The sequence below is a fragment of the Calonectris borealis genome, chromosome 1 (assembly GCF_964195595.1).
Source record: "Calonectris borealis chromosome 1, bCalBor7.hap1.2, whole genome shotgun sequence".
Classification (NCBI taxonomy): domain Eukaryota; kingdom Metazoa; phylum Chordata; class Aves; order Procellariiformes; family Procellariidae; genus Calonectris; species Calonectris borealis.
The window spans coordinates 10,115,319-10,138,169 of NC_134312.1; the positions used below are offsets into that span (position 1 = coordinate 10,115,319).

The window sequence follows — 22,851 nt, forward strand, 5'->3', positions numbered from 1 at the left end:
CAGAGTTGTCAATAGTTTGGAAAAAGTGAAAAGCATCCTGGGTATTGCAAACTATTGGGTTTCAAAATGTTCAATAGTTTAACAAGGGAAAATAGCTTACATTATTGTATGGATATTACTAATCAGGCCTGTAGTTGGTTGTTTGTGTGTATGGGGAGAGGGGGATGGTTTCAGAGAAAATTTGGTTTTGGCTTCATGTACCAAAATACTTTAAAATGCATCCGAGTATTCTATCCAAGTTCTACTGAAGTCAAAGTTCCAATAACTTAAATGGAATTACACTTGGCTTTAGCTGTACAAGGATATGAGCATTTTGGAAATGAGAATTCATCATTTGAAAAAGCTGACATTTGATTTAAGTGAGCCAGTAATGCTAACTGTAGTTACTCTGAGTTAATTTATATTTTAATTTTTGAAGAGTTGACTAGCCACTTTTGCTGTACATGCTGCTTGCATCTGCACTCCTGATTTTGAATTCACAAAGTATTTTGTTCTTAGATATTTTTCACTCCTAGCCACATTATTTATGTCTGTGCTGAGGTCCACGTTTTCTTATGTGGTTTTGCAATTTAGTGCAAACTGTTCACGCAAATTTTTAATGTGTAAGAGCAGACTATGTTTTAACAACACAGTTTCTTATTGGCTAGTCAGGAACTTCTAGTATCGTACTGGTTATCATATTAGCTGTATATACAATCCATAACAAAACCAATCACTGACTCATAATTAAAACCACAAAGTGCTATTGCAGGTTGGATAAACAACTGTATATGATATATGCATTCGATATATGTATCAGATAAATGTGTATATGACGAGTTGTATGAATCTCTATTTTAATATGACAAGTTGTATGAATCTGATTTTTGTCCTGTTAAATTTAGTTTTGTCATAATTCATATGGACTATTGTGAGGACAGATTCAGGTCTATCACGTTTCAGTCCTGCAGCCCGTGCTTGCCCAGTAACCCAGAAATATTGTTCATTGGTTTATTTTATTGTAATAATAGACAAGATTTCTGGACTTCAATAGATAGTAAAGTACAAGGGTTACAGACATATCCATCTATCTTGGTACCTGGTAGAGTAATAATGTGTTAAAGATAACACAACACCCACTTCTGTTATGATAGTCATGATGACATAAAGTCCAATCATGCAAGCAAAATCTGCTTTTGTGCAGTAGATTTGCACAATGACAGCTGAGTCAGGAGAATTTATGCAGTGGGAAAGCACAGCCATTGTCCACAGCCCCTGTACTTCATCGCTGAAAATGTGTCATTCCTTTGTGGATTCGGTTATCAGTCTTTCAGCACTAAATGTGAGAACTTTTCCCAAATTAGCACTAAGGTTACATCTGACAGGGTGCAGAAACCACAACTGCTTTGTGCTCAAGATGGGGAGGAGAAGACTGTTGCACATAAAGAGCTGACGAACCTCAAGCTCTCTAGAATTAAAGTATCATCCAAAATGAGCATAAAAGTAGAAAGGCAGCATTTATTGTAGCACAGGGTGAAGATGAATTTCAATTCTATGTGTAGTTTTTACACATATTCCTGTATGGAAAATTTCAAGCTAATTTAAAAACAGGTAACAATCAAACTAAGGCCTTTAGAAATTATTCTTATAACTGTCTATAATTTAATAGAGAATGATCCTTAAGTACATTTTTGAAATCTATCTCTCCATTGCAATTTAATAAGTTTACATTCCTAATAGGGAGAGGTTGGCTTAAAATCTGCACTACAACGTTCCTATTAAAGGCTCTAAGACTTGACTTTAATTTCCCAGTGATAAGGTCCTGGCAGCCTTTCCACACAGCATTCCTAATTTAAGCATCTAACAGGGAAATCCAAAAATTATGATTGTTGGAGTTTGAAACTCTGCAGGCATGCCAGTCCTTTGATTATTTTTTTTTTCTTTTGTCATTTGGATCTTTTAAATAAATTGTAAAAGAAGCTTTGTGTTTGCATGTATTTAAAGTGGATATACTTTTAATGAAATAAGCTCTTATTGAAGGATGAGGTGTACTTTACTTTCTTAAAGATCTGTATAAACTAGTTTTGAACCTTATGTTTGCAGAGCTTTATGCATTTTTTAGTAAAGGCATGGATTGCTATGTAGTGGTGGGTTTGCTTTTCTAGTTGCTTTCTGCAGTGTGCTCAGCTTCAGGTTAAAAACCAGTGTTCTAATGGACATATACTAAAATCTGGGTAAGAACAGCCGTTCTGATCAAACTCACAAAGAGAAATCCTCATCCCCTTGGAGTTTAATAGCTAGACGGTGAGACATCCAGTTATAAGTCCTTGCTAAACTTTACTTCATTCAGAGCAGGAACTTGAAACTGCTTTTCCCATACCAAGGCTAAGGTCAGAGCTGACAGGGTGGGGAAAAAACAGCCATTTGGTACCAAAAATGGAGAGGAGAAGACATTAAGAGCTTGCAAACTTTTCCTAGAGTTTAAATATCATCCTGAACTGGCATAAAATTAGGACAACACTGCACAGAGCGATTAGTTTTTTGGATTTAAGTATGAATACAGAGTTCCTTTTTCACAATGAGAACAATCAGCCATTGGAATAATCTCCCCAGGGAAGTGGTGGATTCCTCAACCTTGGACGCTTTTAAGATTCAGCTGGACAGGGTGCTTTTGCCAAGACAGGTTGGACCAGATGATCCTTGAGGTCCTTTCCAACCTGGGATTCTATGGTTCCATGATTCTATGAGATCACACAGTCACTTTTTGGAGATGTTCCACCTTTCGTAAGAAGTTAAATGTTGCTGAGAAGAGAGCTTTGAACTGTGCCCGGCCCAAGGGAAGGTGCTGACCAGCAGCTCTTAAAGACTTTTTAAGTCTTTTAAAGGTATTAAATACTCACAGGCTTCTAAAGACATTTCATTTTGTATAAATAATTAAACAGTCACCAAGCCAAATAAAGCAAGGGAGACTGATTCTATAGCCATGTAGTTGGGGCATTCATCTAGAAGGTAGGGGACCATACATCAGTCACTGTAGCAGTGTATATTTAATTATTGATGCAGAGTTGGCCAGATGTGACACGGAGGCATTTGCAAAAACACAGTAAAATATGTTGGTGCTCAGGGAAGTCATCTTGGATATGAAAAGCTGCAGTTCAATACCCCAGACTGAATCATGTACTTTGTTACAAGCCATGTGCATGCTCACCCTGGACATTATTGACCCCCCTGCTAAGTGTATGGGGTTTCACTGCACGAAAAGCTTTGACAGTCTTAGTTGGTCCCAGCGAAGGTCAAGAACAGTTTTGAACTCTCAGAAAAAAAAAAATCTTGAAATTGAAAAACATCTCCTGTCCAGCTTTACTATAAGTAGCAATGGTTTTAATGTTACACATACATCTTAGAGTCTTGCCTATAGGCAAAACCCATGTTTTCCTTTAAATGTGCCATTGCCTCTTACAGTTCAGAGCCATCAGAAGCTAGTGTTATTTTAAGAAAACGTAAATCAGGTCCTGCTTCTACGAACTGCTTCAGCAATAAAAAAAGATGAGTAGGAGGCCCGAGCAGGTCGGAACAGCTTCCCCTGGTACCAGGGAGTTCCCCGATGAACTACACGCAGCGTTTGCTGTACACCATCCGCGGCAGCATTCATGGAGGGGCTGAGGGCATGGCTGGAGGCAAGAAGGCAGAAATGGCAGTGCAGTGTACCAAAGCAAATGCTAAGCAATGCAAAAGCAATGTACTGAAGGCAGTTTTCAAGCTGAAGATTAGGGGAGTGGAAGGAAAGCTTGGAGCCACTCTCATCTTCCCAGACTTGAGCACAGGGGATCTGGCCTTAAATTGTTAACATTTTGTAAAATGAATAACCATAAACATTTATTTTAAAAGCAAAACAGAGTTGGGCTGCAGAAGATTTGAAAGGAAATTAAATCACAAAAGCTGCATTAAGGTAGTACTGTGAATCTGGTTTGCACCCCAGAAAAGTGAGGGAATACTGGCCTCGCTCACCCTCATTACTAGACCTCGGGTTAAGAGAGACTGTCAGTCTGGATTTCCAGCCTTGGCTTGGAATTTCCTTGCTTTTTATGGGTTTAAGCCAGCTCTATGATATTATTTTAGCATACTTTCCATGGCTTAATTTTTAAAGTGGGGTAGTAGCTGTGCTTAGTCCCCTGGGGTTATTGTCCTTGGTAATCTTTACTTTACGGCTACATAAACAGCTGAGAATTATAGAAGCTGAGCGACTGTTCAATAAAAAAGAAAATGCCCTCTTAAATTTCACAGGCTCCAAGGCAGGAAACGTGGACTTGATACTCTCCTGGCATTCATACAGAACTTTAGCCATCACTTTATGTTGTTTGTAGGATGTCCCAGCACTGGCCACATACACACATCATTTTGAATATATATGTATTGCACAGAAGAGGAATGTATGGCAAAAGAAAGACAAGATTTTAGCTAGTTTATAGGATTTTTACCTCTCTAATAAAAAAGTATTAAATGTGTCAAGATGTTTAGAAATGAATAATTGTTCTCTTGCAACTACTCTTGCTGAGAGCTGGATGTGTTCATTGCTGCATCCAAAATCTATAATTTGTCTTTGGTCATCCACACCAAACCCTATTCCCACCTATACATATCCACTGATGTCCCCCTCTTCTGTGCCACTCCCTTGTCCCTAAATGCCTTCCTAGTTTCACACTTTCCAGCTCACCTCCTACACATTCCCAGTCCAGATATGGAGAAAGCACTAAAATACATGCCACCAAAGGTAAGCAGATGTGGAAGATGGCTGACCTGCCAGCATAGGCAGGACCCAGCATAGACATCCACCCTAGTACCTGGGGATTATTTCATAAAGTACATCTGAGATATTCTTGGAGAAAGGAGGTGATGGATGCTACAAATACAGTAAATCTCCAGCAAGAAAAGAGCTATTTAAATAAAGGACTTTAAAAAAAAAAACAGGGTATGAACTGCATATGAATATATTTAGTCTTCAAATTAGAAGTCTTAAACCACCAGGGCAATGAAATTAGAAAAAGCTGCCCAATAGAAGTAGTCAGTGAGGCAGCCTAGCTGCTTTTAAGAGGAACTTAGATAACATTTCATGTGTTGTCATATACATGCTTGGCTGACATCACAAGGGACTGCAGTGAGTAGCCTAAGAAGTCTTTCCCATGAAGGTCTGCATTCCCATAAGTTTACAAGGGCATACTTAAACAACCTTACCAGTGAAAACAGTGAGGGGATTTTTTTGTGTGTGTTTTTTTGTTGTTGTCCTTTTGTTTGTTGTTTTTTTTTTTTTTTCTCTGAAAGGATCTCTTGCATTTAAAATATGCATTTCTATATTTGAACCAAATTAGTCATCTGATATCTCCTATCATGCAGGCCGTAGTGTGCACCAAGTCCCGCACTTTCCTACCACTGCTTATACAGGCATGAACAACTCCGACCCTTGCAGGAACAAAACATGTCCATATATGCATGTCTCATTTCTCACTCAATACACCCTCCCACCCCCATTCCCATTATCTTCATTGCTAAGAATAGTAATAAATAATTTCACAGTGATAAATTCCATGTGTGACAAATGCTAATGTCACCTAACAGAGTGCTAGGAAGTACTCAGAAACTATGGTGACGGTGGCATAATAATGTGAACAGAATGGCATACAAACTCAATTTACAGGGTTTTTTTTCTCCCTTAAGTCTTAGATCCAAATTTGAGAGATTGAATATGAATTTTAAATTGTTTTTCTTATTGCAATCTAACAAGTCTTTTCTCTATACATTTTTATTACAACCCGTTCTTTTTCTCTTGGAAGAAATGTAGAATTTCTGAAATCACAAAATAATCACTTCTTTCTTAATGGTATTACTTGACATTTATACTGTTACTGACCTGAAATGGTTACAACTCAGGAAGCCATAAGTCCAGCTGAATACTTGATCAGAAGATACTTGTGTATTTGAACCAGTTGACTCATCCTGTCTGATAAATGCTCTCTGTATCTTTATAGCATTTGATTCAGAAATCAAAAACCAAGTAGCAATTAGAGAATGTGCTTTACAGTTCCTCTGGATTTGAGGGCGATCATGAAGATGGTGGGTAAAGATAACCAGAAAAATTATAATCTCCCATCAAGTGGCCTGAAGGAAATTATTTTAATCCTTCTAGGAAATAGATCCTCTCTCTCTCTGTCTCTCTCCTCCTCTCCCCACCATAGTCTAGGATTAGGTCATTTTCTTCATTAAATTTCAGTGTTGTGGATGAGATTTTGTTGTGTTTAGGTATGAAAAATTGGTAAAAGTACCAAAGGATAAGTTTTGAGGCTGGAGTGGAAAAAGCGGGTAGGAAAGATGAAGCAGAAGAGGACATTTCCCTGGTTTGACCACACATTTTGAGAACGTCCTGACACTCCAGAGAATATGACCTGGAGCAAAAAGACTTCCATCAGTAAACATATTGGTCTGAGCTATAGCCACAATATGCTTGGGGAAGTTAGGATACAAATTAGTTCAGGAACACCTCACCTAGGATATGTGTATATTACATGGTTAACCGTGGGCTCATTTATGGGTTTTAGCTTGGTCAGCCTTATTATCCACACCAAAAAATAATAGCTGGGAGTGTAGATTAGAAGGCATGCTTTGCTGCAATTCATACTCTGACTGTCTTTATAGAGCATGTAAGATCAAAAACAATGGGGGAGCTCAGAGTGCTTTCTGCACTGTTTCCACTGGAGACCAGAGAATTTTGTCTGCTGCACACAGTACAGTTTTAGGAAAGATGTTCATAGCTCTCAAAACAAGCACTGTGGGATATGACCCCAGTCCCAAACAGATCAGTGCATAGTCTCTCACTAAACAGAGACTTGGAAGTGATTGCCAGATTGGGGTCTACACTCACTCATGCACACTGAATTGATCTATTGGTGATGTGCCTTAGAATTGCTAAATTTTAGGGTTTTTATGTCAGTGGTGAATACGATATCAGGTCAATGACCCAGTAAATCCTGGTAAGCTTCCTGTCGGGGAGACACCTGAGAGTGTAGCCCTTCCCATCACCTATAGTCTGACTTTTTTGGGGAGGAAATTGAACGAATGAGCCAGAACAAGCTCTGGCTAAATGCTAGATGTGGATAAATCAGTGCACCTGGCTGTACAGGACAAATTGGGTGATCTCGCTTGAGTGTTCAGAATCAAATTTGATGACCCAGGTGAGTTGCTTTTTATAGAAATAGCTTTAGATAAACAAATCTGAGTCTCATCTGCCACCTCCAGCAGCAGGAGCTGTATAAAATCCCAGCTCCAGGAGTCACACTCTTGATCCTGGACGTCTCCAGCTCTGTACCCTTCTCACACTGAACAGTAAAACACCAGCAATTGTCTGATTACCAGTAGTCCCAGTGATGATTTATGTTCTCTAGAAAACTGTTTTTTTTTTTTTTAAATTAAGAAGGATTGTTCATTTTTATGTATACATATATGTATAAATATAAACTCATTACCCACATGCATCAGTTCATGGGAAGCCTCTCCTCTTGCCCTGGAGATGAATTTTAATAGGGAGAAAAAGGTAATTTGTCCAAGGACAGGTGCAGTGTTCAGATTATAAGACTGCGCTTTGCTTTGCTTTTGGTGTAGGCCCCACTTTAAATTACACAACATGGGTTTCTTTATTATTTTTACAAAGATCCGCATCAGCTTAAGGAAAAAGAAAGTTCAAATTAGGTGGCAGGATGCCAAAGACAAAGCCTATGTGTTATAGACCTTGCAATTTCAAGTAAGTTTCCCATGATCTCTGAGATCTCTATGGGCGCTCATCACAGCTCTCATGCTTGGAAAAGTGACTTTTAGCTACCAGCTTATGCCTCCTTTCCTGTTCACGAAAGTAACTAACCAGTTTTTCAAGAAAAGTTAACCAGAAATCTACTTGTAGGGAATCACACAGCAGAATACTAATTGATTTAAACAAAGCTGGAATGGGTCTGTTACAGCCCCCTTCATTGGGATATGACATACATCTGAATCTTTTTTTTATGTTCTTGTGTTTGGGTTTTTTCCTCTTCTGCTCTAGCCATCAATTTAATGAGTGTTGACCCTGTCAATACCAATTTCCTCTTCTCAGGCCACCACGTTCAGAGTTTGGTGGGCATTCAATAGAGATTTACTGTTGACTGGGTAATTTGAGTTCATGTGTGTGGTGAAAAATTAGTGAGGAGAATTACCCAGAAAAGTGGATGCCATGACAATGCATGTCACCATGGTGTGACCAGCTCTGCTGACATAGGTTTCAAAAGCTCTCCCCCTGTGAAAATGGGGCCTGTTTGCAAATTAATTAGTTTCTGGCAGCAGCTTGATTGTTGACCCAAAGTTTGTAGAGTGGAAAAACAATCAGATTAGTGTGTTCAATATAAAGGCCCAGCGCGGCACTCAAGTGCAGTTTGCCAAACTGTTGAAGCCGTGAATAGAGTGAAACAAATTCTTTTTTGAGAAGCCAAGGCAAAGGTTAAGTGTGATGTGACTAGAGCATGCTGGCCGCGGGGCGGTGGGGGGAGAATTAGAGATTTCAGCCACACAAAAATGGAGAGTGCTGAGCGAATTGCATTGAATTTAATGAAATTCACAGCTTCAGACGCAAAACTGTTTGGCAATGGTTTAGTCTGTGTTAAAGGGAGAAATAAGATGGCTTTGTTTTAAGAAGTTTTCTTTGTACAGTCATGCGGACACCAGGGACTGAGCCTCTAAAGGGTGTTAGAGACACTTCCTGAGCCTTCACGCTGTTTCTAAGCACCTGCAGCCTTTGAGGTTTGCACCAGTTCCTCCCCCTCCCCACCACACACTAACTCCCTTTATCTCTAAAGATTCAGTCCAAGCCTCCCATTCATCACCTCCAACATTTGGGCAGGTTTCTTCTTTTAAATAGTGCTGGTGCCGCGATTCATGGGCAAACGTATTAGAAATCAACCCTTGCAAATAAATAGACTAGCTAAAACTTGTTATTCTGGTACTGAGACAAAAGTTAGATACTCAAAAATACCACAGGCCAGATCTTTAGCTGATAATAAATAAGAATATCCCCAATGCAGCCAAGAAAGATCTACTGATTTCTACTCACTACAGTGCTCAGCTCATTTCATTAATATGCTTTATTTCTTCAATGGCTGTTTTTTATATATATCTGCCCTTCAACATCCATTTATGACATTCACTGTTATTTATGCCCTTATAATAATTCCTTTACAGCAAACAACCCCTATCTATTTTTTTATTATTATTTTCCCAGTATGCAAATAGAAAGAAGGAAAATGTCAACAAATGTGGAGAAGACCATGTTCATGGGCCGTTGATGTAGTTTTCTCTTGAGCCAATGTCTTGGCCCTGTTGGCCTTTATCAGAATACCTGACAGAACCAGGGGAATGGGAGGACAGAACTGCTGAGCTGAAAATATGAAGGGCTCCACCACCACATAGCCATTACCCCATCAAGTAACAGATGCCCAGCATCTGTTAATGACATGAGGATACAGCCCCTTAGTCTGTTCCTACCTCTTTCCCCCATTCCATAAAATTACAACTCTTAGTTTGCAACCTATGCAAACTTTGTGATTTGTTCTTGGTAATGGGGCTGAACCTAACCCCTTTACACTAACATTCCTGAACCGTGAATTGCTTGTCCCAGAAGGCATTCAGTGTTGCTTGCAATTAACACAACTGATTGCTCAAAGCCAGCACCTGATGTGGCATGTAGCCAGCTGGAAACATAATTGGCTCCTTAGATGGAGAAACATCCACTTCAGAGTGGAGTTTGCGATGACGGAATTATTAGTTCAAAGTAAGCCAGGTATGTGAATACCTGGTCTATACATTAAAATCTCAGTTAGCACTAGACACAGCTGAATTAAGTTGCAGACTCAAAGCCTCCCTCTCTGTCTGTCTCCATAACTTCCCCTTCTCTTTGTTCATGAAATCGTGTAAATTCCAGTCTGAATGCTTGTAAGGCTAAGTAATTGCTTTTGTTCTTTGGGTTATTTAATTACAAATCTCAGTAGATGACAGGTCCTCTGCACTAAAGGAAGACATCACATTTGCACAGTTACAGAATCCCAACACAAATGTGTGTGGCAAATCAGTGACTGCAGATTTATTCATGCCCTTTGGGACCTGCACTGCCTTTTCAGCTTAGCATGCAATATGATTTAAATTACAGCTTGTGCAGAGCTGCGCCTTGGGATTACACTCCATGTTTCCAACTGTTTATAGTTCAGTGAGCTTTAACCTCTGTGATTCTGAAAATTAAATAATGTCACGGCTGATATCAAACTGATGGCTGGTACTAGATTGCTAAATACTGTCTTGTATTGAAAGCCTATTTTTAGAACAAAGTGGAAACATCAATGTATTTAAAACATTGATAACACATTCAGATAGTTCAAGAGCACAACTCAAAAGTCAACTAGCAAAGAATTGCAATGCTAATATTAAGCTCCATTCTCAAGGATATACTCCGACTTCTGTATTTAGCAGAGTTGTGGCTGTTAACTTTACTGGAGCAGGACTGGGCCTAATGCAATACTTTGTGACTAGATAGACACAAAGAGCGTGTAACATCAAGAAATGTAGATAGAGCATCTGTTGTAGTTAAATTCAGATTTGGTAATTCCTTGTAGATTTTACAGTTTCATTATTTCTGAAATACTGTCAGGTCTTTTGTGCTGTAACTGTAGGATATTTTAATATCTCTGTAACCTTTAAACAGGGAAGGAGACATAACACTTAGTTGCGAAACTGCATATTTAATATGGCATGTAATTTCCCAGCAGATCAGTTCTCATCCTTTTCAGGGTTTTAATTAATACAAAATCTTTTAGTAATTTTTCTTCATTTAATTCTGTAAACCCATGTTTCCATGATAGATACTGCTCCAGTCCCACTTGAGTCACTTCACTGGGTTCTTCTACAGGTTCCACCAGGCAACACCTGCAAAACAAAAGGGTGAAACAAATGTTAGCACCAGCACCATTTAGCCATTTTGTAGAGCCTTATTCATGACCATGGTGTAAGGAAGAGAGAACAGAAAGAGAAAAGGGCAAATGGGAGAGACAAACGGATACTTATTTTTCACTTGTAAAGGTGGCATGTTTGACTAAATAACAGAGAAAATAAACAAACAAACAAGAAAAAAGCTTGACAAATGGTTCCTCATTTGAAGCCTTTAAATTTTGACAGAGCAATAGATCCTGAACTTCCCATTTTGTTGCATTGCCAAAGTGCTACTTCTTTTTCCCCTTGATCTTTGGAGCATCCTATATTACTTATCTCAGACTTCAATGCCGAGCTTTTAGGTTTCAAAGTGGTGTCAAAAGTATCCCATTCTTTGCTCTTCCATTGGATTCCATGGTTTTATATCAATATCTATCTTTGTTGAATAGCTGGCTGTTAGATTTTATTTTCTAAAAAATGGTGCTTTTATTGTATGATGCTTTTACACATCAACCAGTAAAAAAGAAATGGTAAACTTTATGGTAACATATAAGATATGTCAAGGTATACAGGTATTCACCAGCTAATAGCTGATACTCAGAAGCAGTGAATGTCTCAGATAATGTGATAGTGTACAGATAAATGACTATATTATTGAAATGTGGTAACACTGCTTTTAAGAATCTCAATCTCAAAAGCAGCAGTGTTGTCTGAAAGTTTCCATATCCAAAAGACTCTTGAGAGTAACCCACCAAAACTGAACTCCCAGCTGATACGCCTTTTTTAGCTCTTTTTTCCCTCTAGTCTCAGGTCCATATCACTGGTGGCTATAGGCCGAATGTTTCACATGTTGGGAAGGCGAGACATCCTGCAGTGTTATCAGGGAAAATTACCTCTTTCAAAGACAAGGGTTAAACTGTAAATCTTTGAGACCACTATCTCTTGTACAACATCCAGCAGAATTTGATGTTCCTGGGCTGCCCAAACCTTCTAAATAAATAAAGACAAAACTGTTCCCTTTCTGATTTATCTTTTAAAGTGATAGGCTGGCCTGTGTTTTGGTTAGATTCCTGGATTATGGAAAGGGGTATTTTTAACATATGTTTTTATATATAAATTTCATTTCCTGTTGGTAGGTTTGTAAAGTTTTCTGTTCACGTAAATGCAGCAAGATTTGTAGGACGATTTTATTAGATGAGTTGGTATAAGAAACCACATAACCTTTCAGGAACAGAGCTTTTTTACAAATGATCATTCAGAAAAATAGAACAAGAGTTATTTTAAAGACTGGATTACATATTTTTCCTCCACAGCTCTTATGAAATATTTGAAAGCATTCATGACAACATATTATCTGTAAATATGGCCATATATCTGTGGATTGGTGTTTATTGATTCTTTTGCTGCCATTTGAGCAAAATTCAATACCCTTATAAATAGTAAGAAGTGTTCCACTGATGTCAGTGAAGTTAATCATATTTCCTAAGCTCTATGATAACATTTGACACACTGTAAAATCTGACAGTCACAGGGCACAGCTCTCTTCACTTCCCCACCCCTTCGGTCTCTGTTTCCTATTCTCCTGTTTCTCTGAAGGAACTTCCACTAAAGGCAGAAAAAGCTCCATGAGAAGGAAAGGTGCAAAACCTTCCTATGAGATATTTCGTATAGACTAGTGAGTCATCAACTTTTTTCACAAGATTGTGTAAATAGGTTGTTGTTATTAATACTCAGTTCTGCTCCATATTTGACATACTTTCAGCTTTTTTTCTTTTTTTTTTTTTTGCCAGACCTGTTGGTAGAAAACATTCTTTAAAAAAATATTCCACGTTTTCCCATTTATTACAGGACTTATATTTTTTACTGCATTTCATTCTTTTACTACTTTTTAAATACTTTTGCTAAACTTTCTGCTAATTCCTCTCCTGTATCGCAAGCATGTGTGCTGTAAATTCCTCCCTCACTGCTTTTAAAAAATGTTAACATTTTGAGTCTGATACAATGTTACTCCAAGAAGGTTTTCATTCTTAAAAGTCACAGTAATTACATAAAATATTTCTGAAACGCTGTCAGTGAATAAAAAAAAGGGAGGGTTTGCTTGTACAGAATAAAAGTACATACCAATTAAACAGAGTTTGAGAACAACTTTCTGACAGAGCAGCGTAAGTTGCAAGACTTTTCTATCTCAAGCAACTCCATGGTTTTCATCATACCTGTGCTATCAAATATGTTCTCTTTTTTATTTTTTTTTTTTTTTAATGAGCAGAACTAAGTTTCACATCATATTTCAGTTGGGTAAAATCCTGTTAATACCTTATGTTGACTGAAGCTAAATTAAGTTGGAATCACATATTATTCTCACATGACTACTGAAAGAGATTGTCATAACTGATGTTATCATACTGAATACCTCAGGTTGTGCTGAGGGGTTTTGTTTCCGCTTACAGATGCCTTACTGCATTTTATGTTGCTGGGATACATTGACAGATCAGTTAAAACCAGTCATTCACCCAGCCCTTTTTTCAGTCTTTGCTGCCATCCTTCATTAATCTTACTTTAATGGATTTTGTGTCAAGTTGCTTTACACTAGCTGTAAAAGTTAATTATAACAACAAAACCTTTTTCATAGTTTGACAAAATGACCTCAGTTTTGTGGCCAAATTTAAAGGATTTAACAAAGAAATTAAATTACAAGAGATTGGATAGGTTAGGAAATTGCTACAGGAGTGTTGTCTGCTGGATCATTTCTTGGGAACCGGCTCTGGCTGATGATCATTTCCCGATGAATGAACATCTCTCACTGAGAATTGAGATGATGGCAGAGTCCTGTCCAGTTTTATGACATGACATCAGGGAGGAGATTGTTTTTACAACTACACAGCCTCTTCCACACACTTCAAATTGAACCTGGCAGTATAAAATTTGGAAGTTTTCTTCCTATTTTGAAAATAGATTATTTTTGACACAAAGGCCATATTTGTTCACAGTGTAGGCAGAAAAAAAAGTACTATATGTGTGGACAAAGGGTCCTGCTGGAGACAGGGTTGTGCACAGATTTCTGACAGAGAAATCTTAAGAGTTTAGGTTTCAGGAGATTTATGGAGGGTGAAGACATACTTTGTCAAGCCACTGTTGTTCAGTTTGGTGTTTCATGCTTTTGCCAATCATACTGCTGAAGGCTGTCCCACTTTCCCTTCAGTGAAATGTGTTTGCCTTGTTAATCCCCAGCTATTCCTCACACTCAGCCAAGGACTTGTCTCCTGCAACGTGCTGTGTCAGGAGTTTGGCTGATGATGTTGCTGCAGCATGTTCTCTCTGCCTTCAGGACACTTTCTTGTACCCTCTAATTTCCAAGTTGCAAAGATGAAGAATATTTCATCCAGACATAATCACACGTCTCTTAGCATTCTGGAAGGCCTGAGAAAATCACATTAGCGGAGAGGAACAGGTTTGGTCTCTGAGTTTTGGGTCATCTACCATAAACTGCTTGGGCATCTCCAGGGACTTGTGTTCCACCTGTGAATCTTCAGAGCTTACAAAAGGCAGGCCCGTAGCATGGCTTTGATTGCCAAAAGTTTGTAACACCCCAAATCAGAAACATCTTTTGTTTCAGTGTCTCCATGCTCCACTTCCTCCCCTAATACATCACTTTTTAACATAAAGACTGTGATATTTAGGTTTTGTCACTCATCCAGAGCTCTGAAGATGTAGGTTACACAGTTAAGGCACAGGCTTTCCAGTGTTTTTATTTCCAGGCATCAATGTCAAAAACTTCAGATAAATGACCGAGAGAGGAAGAAACAGGCTCTTAGCTGGAACTCTCGTTAGCTTTTTCTGCAGAGAGGTTAAGAAATACAGAAAATTGAGATTAAAGTATTCTTAAATGGAGACAATATGCTGCAAGCCTTCCTGTCTGTTCTGTGAAGGACACTAGTTTCCTCAGTTGCCCAATTATTCTCTCTGAGGGACAAGTAAATCAGTTTAAAATTAACAGTGTTGATAGATATACAACACCTTAAAACATAGTCAGCAATGGAAAAGAGGTGTTAATTTTGGTTGTTGTTCTGTAAAGAGATAATAATCACCTCTTTTAAATTAAATAGGGTGGGTTGATCATAAGCATTATTTTGTGAGAAATCTAATTTACGTTGAGAATTAAGCTATAATTTTACTGAACTTTTGTATTCACTTTTCTTCACCATATAATTAGTCATTACAGGGAATCAAAACTATTGTTGTCTCTTTAGAACAAAGGCTTCAGCAACTGATAATTGCATCAGAGATCAACAGTTTCTTCCTTCTCCTTCCTGAATGAGCTCAAATGTTACTCCCAAGAAATAGTCATACCGAATTGCGCCTCTAAGGCAGGGGAGGAGAGAGATCTCGGGGTAGTGGCACCTCCTAGAGATTTAAGCCTTGGCTGGTGCTCAGAGGCTCATTTACACTACTTTAGAGGAGCTAGATACCGCAAATTAAGGCTGTGTTCCCCTTAAAGTCACTTGGTACTGCAGCACTGGAGCCGGCTCTCTGAAGCTCGGTCCCCTGACTCAACTGAGTAACCCTACAGAGTTCTTCACGTCTCCTTATAAGCTACCCAGCCAGCCTGAGCTTATATGCCTTAGTATGTTATTGACACTCAGAACTGCAGTTCCCTTTCTTGGCTTTTGCCCCAACTATGAATCAGTAATTCCTTAAAAAAACCCACCACTTAATTCAGATTTAACATCTCTCACACTGAGAGTGATCCATTGGTGACACTCAAGGTCAAAGGACTGAAAAGCCAAAATGACTAGATTCCTGTTGCTGTATATGTAAGATGTGGAGGAATTTACTTGTGTAAAAGCTTTGTGCGTCTTTTTTTATGTGTGTCTTTTTGCTTGTTATGTTGCTGTTGCATCCGTGTATTGAAATGATGGAAGAGTGATATGTTAATATTATTTTTAATACCTTTCATCTTTGAAAATCTGTAATCCCTTTATGTCACAAAAAAATTCACACAAGTCACCAGTGAAACAGAACAGCCAGAGTCTGCAGAGAGGAAGATTTTTTTTCTTAATTCTGCAGAGTTTTGAATCAGAAAAAAAATGAAGACTATGTATGAAATTGAAATTACGAGAAGCCTTAACTAAACCTTGAACTTATTATCCCATATTATAATCTGACTATGTCACCAAAACTACTTTTACTAGTCTTTGAAAAATAATTAAAAAAAACAGGATATGACTTCTAAGAAGGAGAAACTAACTGTCATAGCTAACACAGTATTTTAAGTTCCTCAGCATCAGTCTGGCTTGACTCAAACAGCTTGATAAATATCATCAGTCTTTAAAACTCTTTCTGATGAGAATTTCCATTGCAACATCAATGAGTGACCATAGCGCTTCTTACCCTGTGATAGCTGCTAACATCTCAATCATGCATGGCCTGCGTGTCACACATCCACCTCTGCCTACCCATGGCTTTGAAAACTGTGTCTTGAAATCACATCTCTACTCTGTGGTCTGTCCCTGGTACTCTCTCCATGTCAGCATCTGAAAGCAAGTGGCCACAAAACTCTCATATTAGCTCCATAATAACCACAAGTTATCCCTTGTGCAAAGAGCATTCCCACCCTGAGGATGTGGTCTGATGCCATCTGTATCATTGAGGAGCTTCACTGTAAGCGGTGAGTCCATGACAGCTCTGCTGCGTTTGCCTGAGTCATTGGCAACAAGAGGGATGTGAAAGTTGAAGAATTAAAATGAAGGGACTTTGGAAGAACATCAGTAAAAGCTTTGGTGTTTTGTAAACTACATTCGAGTGTGTAAAACCACAAACCAGCTTAGCTCTCTCATCACCATGTATTAAAAGCTTTGTCCTCTGGTGACCTTGCCGAGCGTGCCCGTGGCAGACGGCTCTGCTGTGCACATTTGTGACTGGAGCTGCAAAGTCCTCGTCTCTGTGGGTAGTAGAGCTCGTTGTGATTTCAAGTTCAGATTTTGTGAGGACAGTGCTTGCTTCTCTGTGCTGGGTCTCAGTGGACGGGCACTGTACGTATTTATGAAGTCCTGAGTAGCTGTCTATTTTTGTTGTTGTTAAATTTTTAATTTCATTTTCCCTAGTCTTGTTCCTCTCCTCAGGGCCCCAGTCACCGTCCAGTACTTTTCATTAAATTACAGCAATTGCAGTTTTACTGAGCATAAAATTTCCCTAGTTTCCTAGAATTTTCTTGCTGTGAACTGATAAATTAGTCATTTTGACCGTAAATATACAATAATAGGGGCATCTAGTTCGAACTCTTTACAAAACATTTCCTGAGAGAACTGCCCTTTGGCTCCTGTCAAGCAATGAAGAGATGACCCCAGCTTCTGTTCCCTCAGCTTACTCAATCTTGACAGCTAAAGGTAATTTCTGTGCCTTCAAGTTTATAGATCTTCATTAAAATGCTAATACAATTCAGTTAGAAATCCAATTTCTGACTTTTATTGTTTCTTGCTATTGGGGGGGGTGTGTGCTTGTGCAGTTGTTGCTGCTAAAGAGCAACATTTGTAAAAGAACAAATGCGGATTGATTTTCCTTAGCTTTTTCTCAACCTGAAGTGCTGAGACAAGCAAAACATGTTTCCATTACTTAACTAAGCAAACAATGGCATATAAATCATAGAGGCAGCTGGACCAAGGTGTCGTTTTCATAAAGAGCCAGATTTCTCTTGAAGGACAGTTTAATGGGCTGCTGCCAGTGAAATGTCTGCAGAGCTGGTAATTGCAGGCGGGCACACAAAAAGTGGCACTAGAAAGGTGTCGTGTGGAAGCTGAGAAATAGCCCTACAGCCAAGACAACTGGGAAAAGGAGACTGAAAAAGGTGTGTGCTTTAATAATTTGCTTCTCAAGGCTGATTTTTTTAAGTAAAAATCTAAGTTTTTATTTTTAGCTTGTTCACATTGGCTGCAAGATCAGAGAAGTGTTTTTAGCTGTAATTTTATTTTGATCATGTTTATGCTGTGGCTTTGTTTCTCCTTTGATCATGCTTAAACATGTTTCAGACATGTTTGTTTGATGTATGCTGTTTTTTAAAGCACTCTTCCACGTTGTCTGCTTGTGTTTTTTTAAAGCAATGAATCATTGCAAAATATTTGCTGTCAAATTATTTCTTAAATTAATTTTCCCAAAACATGCTTTCTGGACTTTTAGCCAATGGGAGACTGCTTTTAAACAAGAAAGTGTTGAACTATTGTAACAACATTTCTGAGCACTTCACAGATTTGAGACGGTTTTAGGGTCGCAGAATACCCGATAATTCATACACAGAAATTTGAAGTCATCCTATCTACTCACAATAGCTGCAGTGCACTGACTTTTACAGTTGTCACCAGTGGGTTTGGATCAAAGTCCCACTTTCCATTCAGTAAAACTTGCTTGAATTTCATTCCAGCACTTCTTCTGTGGCTGTGTTAAATGTATGAAATAGGTCAACCCTAACTGAATTATTTTAAACTTCCCATAGGGACCCCTTGATACCGAACCTATTTAATTTTGCAGGGTAAGGCAGGGCAGTCTCAATACTTGAATATACACATTCATGGATGACATTCTTTCTTCTGCTGCATGGGTGAGCAATTAGGAGAATCAAGGAGAAGTCCCTTGTCTGTGGACAACATCTCCCTTCCCTTCCTCACAGAAGAGCAATAAAAAAATGCTACATAGTCCATGGAGAGTGCTATGTTGCGTGACTACTGGCCATCTGGCTGATTGATTCATCATGACCCTAAACAGTTAGTTGTAAGCATGGTCTGAAGCCCTGGAGTTAAATGCAAGTGTGCATCAAGCCTCAGGCAAGTCAAATAGCTCCTCCGCTAATGAAACAATAAAGAACACACTACAGATCACTAGTTCACACCACCCACTTCTTAGCTTTATAACCTAAGAAATTATCAACCACATTTCTTTCCCTCTCTCCACACATATAATCATGATGTTGCTTTTATGATCATTATATTCATTCTGAACAGAAATGAATCTATTTCTATATGCAACAGAACACATGTGGCCTGTTCTTCCTTTATTTGTTTCATTGCATAGACATAGATCTGTTAAATAGAAGAGGGGAAAAAACCCAAACACCACCAGGTAACAAGAGCAAGGGCCCCATAACATGAAGAACCACTCTTTTATTGACTAAAACATATCAATTTAACCAGATAGCAAAATAATCTGAGGTTTGCTCAGTAAGAAACACCAGTATTATTAAAAAAAAGCTATTCCATGATGTGCAATGGACGTATTCTGATATGAGGTTGTGTGAACTGCTTTATTTTCAGGGATGTAGTTAGGATTATTAATCACTAATCGAAAATCTGGATTTATCCCAGATGACACTGGTAAGAAATATATACAAAGCATATTCACATGCACTCTGGCTATGGCGTTAGTTATACCTGCTTTCCTCACACCCTTCTCCTCTGCTATCACTCTGGCAGAATTATTTGAAATATATATTTTCCACTTCTTAAACTATTTTTCTATCATTCTTGTATCATTCCTGCTTTAATGCCAGACTCTCTTACTGTTTCTAGGTTCACTTGCAAAATTATCAGAGGGAAAGAAAAGAATAATAACATGCTAACCGAGGGCAAGTTTATATAACCCATAATATATCAGCAATATTATTGACTCAAATGGGACTCCCCACAGTATCTTCATAGGCCAATGTAAAGTTAGATTTTTGATGCCTGATAATAGAGTGATTTATTTTAGAATTTGATATCTTGTGATTTACAAAACCCATTGCGCTAAAAACAAATCATTCAACCATTTGGGAATGTATTTAGGTTTTGGTTGAATTATTTTTTTTACCCTTTTCATTAAGACCTTAAGATTGTAAAAACAGTGTATTCAGACAAGAGATTCTCCAGATCCAGTAGCCCAGACCAGTGTCTACTAATGGGTATCCTCTTTCTCTGATGTATCCTTGCACAGGCTGTGATACAGGAATTTTCAAGCTGAAGCCTTGTGTTTCTTGTGATACAAGTTGTGTTCAAAGTCCTCGCAGATCGTATATAAAGTAACAGATATTTACCATGGTACAATATAGTCTAGATATTCTTTATCTTGGACCTTGTGTCAGTGTAACTTGAAGGCTATTAAATGCATGCTAGAAAGAAAGGAAGTGCATTTAGTAGCTTAATTTACTGGGGTTTGGGGTGGAGAGCTTAAACTGCTTACAGATTTTTGATGTTTTCAGATGTCTAAAAAGATTTATTTTAATAAACAATAGGTAATAGACACATTCCACAGAGATCTGTTCTGTGGTCTGTGTTCTTCAACATATTCATAAATAACCTGAAAAAGAGGTTGAGCAGCAGGATGAGAAAATTTTTCACACGATACTAAGTTATTCAACATAGTGAGACAAAGGAAGACTGTGAAGAATTACAAAAGGATCTTATGCAACTGGGTAGCTAAGCAATCAAATGACAAATTAAATTATTCTTGATGAATGATGTAGTGATAAACCATGGGGAAAACCATGAGGAAAACATGCCTATCTTCACATATAAAACGATGGGTTGTGGACTGAGCATGAAGAGTGAAATTCTGGGGTTATGGCAGATAAAGTGCCATGAAAATTTCAGATTACTGCTTAGGAACTGTCAAATCCATATTAAATGTTAGGAATTAATAGAAAAAGAACAGAGAATTCAACAAAGAGCATTGCTATAGCCCTTATATAAGAGCACAATTGATCCACATCTTGAACACTGTGGCTATTTCCAACACAGGAATTAAGAAGCACCAAATGAAATTAGTAAGATCAATGTTCAAAACACAAAATCAGAAGTAGATTTTAGTTCATTAGATTGTGTACATGAGGAACAAATTGCAAAAGGACACTATGAATGCTGGAAATTTGCATGGGTTCAAGAAGAGTCTAGACAGATAACTGGATGAAAAATCTATTGAGAGTTACTAAGCATGGGGAAAGCAACCAAGCTCAGGGAATCAGCTACACTGAAAATAGTTGGAGGAAGGGAGATTATTCTGGGAGAGTATTATTTGTACTTAACATATTCTTTCTTTGTCCCAGATAATTACTTCTGGACAATGTTGGAGTCTGTATATTGATCTAAGTAAACCTTGGTCTAAGCCAGTATGGTCATTCTCGTGTACTGTGTATACACACACACACACACACACACACAGAGTACACAAGAATATATATATATATATGCACACATATATATATATGCACACAGAGTACGTGAGAATATACACATACACACACAACAAATTATGCAGTATGTACTCATATAATAGAAACATCTAAACACATACATGCATATATATAAATATATCAAAATATGTTTCTTACAAACACTGCCATCTTTAATAAGGCAGTGTCACAGGACAGCTAGTGCAAACTGGCAAAACAAAGTACAGTTCATTATTTCCATGACTATATAGCAATAAACATACACTGAAAAGATGTTGATGCATGACACTAAAATAGCTTATAATTTCACATAGGAACAGGACTCTGAGTAGTTAAATATAGTTTACAGTTAATTATCCCAGCGGGATGTAAAATGGTTATAAAACAGATTGGTAAATCTGTTGGATATGCCTTCTTTTTCCAAATATAGTGAAATATACCAGCTGAAGTATCTCTGTAAAATACAGTGATGAGCCAGATTCACCACTGGTACGAATTTACTGTTAGGATTTCTATAAAATTCTCTCCCAAAACTTCTTTCCAACATTTTTTACATAAATCCGTATACATTTTATGTATTTTCATTTGTTGATGTATCTTCTTTATTACCAAATAATGTTGTCACTCTAATTGTCAAGAAATAAAGGTTTTACAAGAAAAAAAGTTTTTTAAAAAAATAACAAGACACAGTATTTCAACAACTTGAATAGAAATTCACAAATGCATTTCTCTTCTGAAAACGAGACAAAAATGTTGGGGTTTGTGGTATCATAGTGTGAAAGTAGACAATATCAATCAAAACTGTATTTTTAACTCAATTTTTTTGACAGCAACACATTAATACTTTTCCAGATGTAAAATACTTTCTTCATATATTCTTCATTATTGTTAAAATTCGGAATATTACATTTATCTCAATAATTCTCTCATTTTATGGGCGACACATACAGAAAGATTATTGACCAAAGTAAAAACATCCAAAGAAACAAGAAAAATGTCAATAATACATACATGGAATTAGGAAGCCATGCTGTAATGTTATACAGCCATTTCTAAAGAGATTTCATGAATGTTTAATTGCTCCAATAACAAAGTTAAGATCTGTTCATTAAATATCTGTAGCAAACACCTCTGTGTATTAAAGATAAGAGGAATGTAAATACTTGTCACATGTTAATGGGTGATGATGTACCCAACATAGATATATTTGCCATTTGATGCAAAGATTGATTCTTGGGAAGCAAAATCACAATTCATTTATATAAGGAAGGCAAGTGATTCAACTCATGGAGTAGTAACATGCACAACGGCATTGTCTTCTCAGATCCTAGATTTATTAGTGCTCACCTGATACCAGAGAGCGACAATCCAGAAGATGACAAAATCTATTTCTTCTTCCGTGAAAATGCAATTGATGGAGAACACACTGGAAAAGCCACTCATGCCAGAATAGGGCAGATCTGCAAGGTAAAATGATGATTTCTTCGTGTGAGATTGAATACACTTGCAGGACGCTTTGCGAGTGATTTTAGAAACTACCTTTTCTTGCCTGTAAACTATTCAGTATTAACACTGGCGTTGTACTAAAGCAGAGACCATCCCAAGTGAAAAATAGTTAGGGGATAACACACCCAAAGGTATACTACTCCGTGTTTCTCTGTTTGGGGAAGCTTCACAAACTACGTTGTTTTGTT

At 37.8% G+C, this 22,851-nt stretch overlaps 1 protein-coding gene across 1 annotated transcript in view; it reads left to right on the plus strand.

Annotated features, from left to right (window-relative positions):
• SEMA3A (semaphorin 3A) overlaps window positions 1-22,851 on the plus strand; it is a 170,274-nt gene that overhangs the window by 114,360 nt on the left and 33,063 nt on the right. Inside the window, 1 exon segment of the mRNA XM_075144381.1 lies at window positions 22,482-22,624. Coding sequence (XP_075000482.1) covers window positions 22,482-22,624 — 143 coding nt within the window.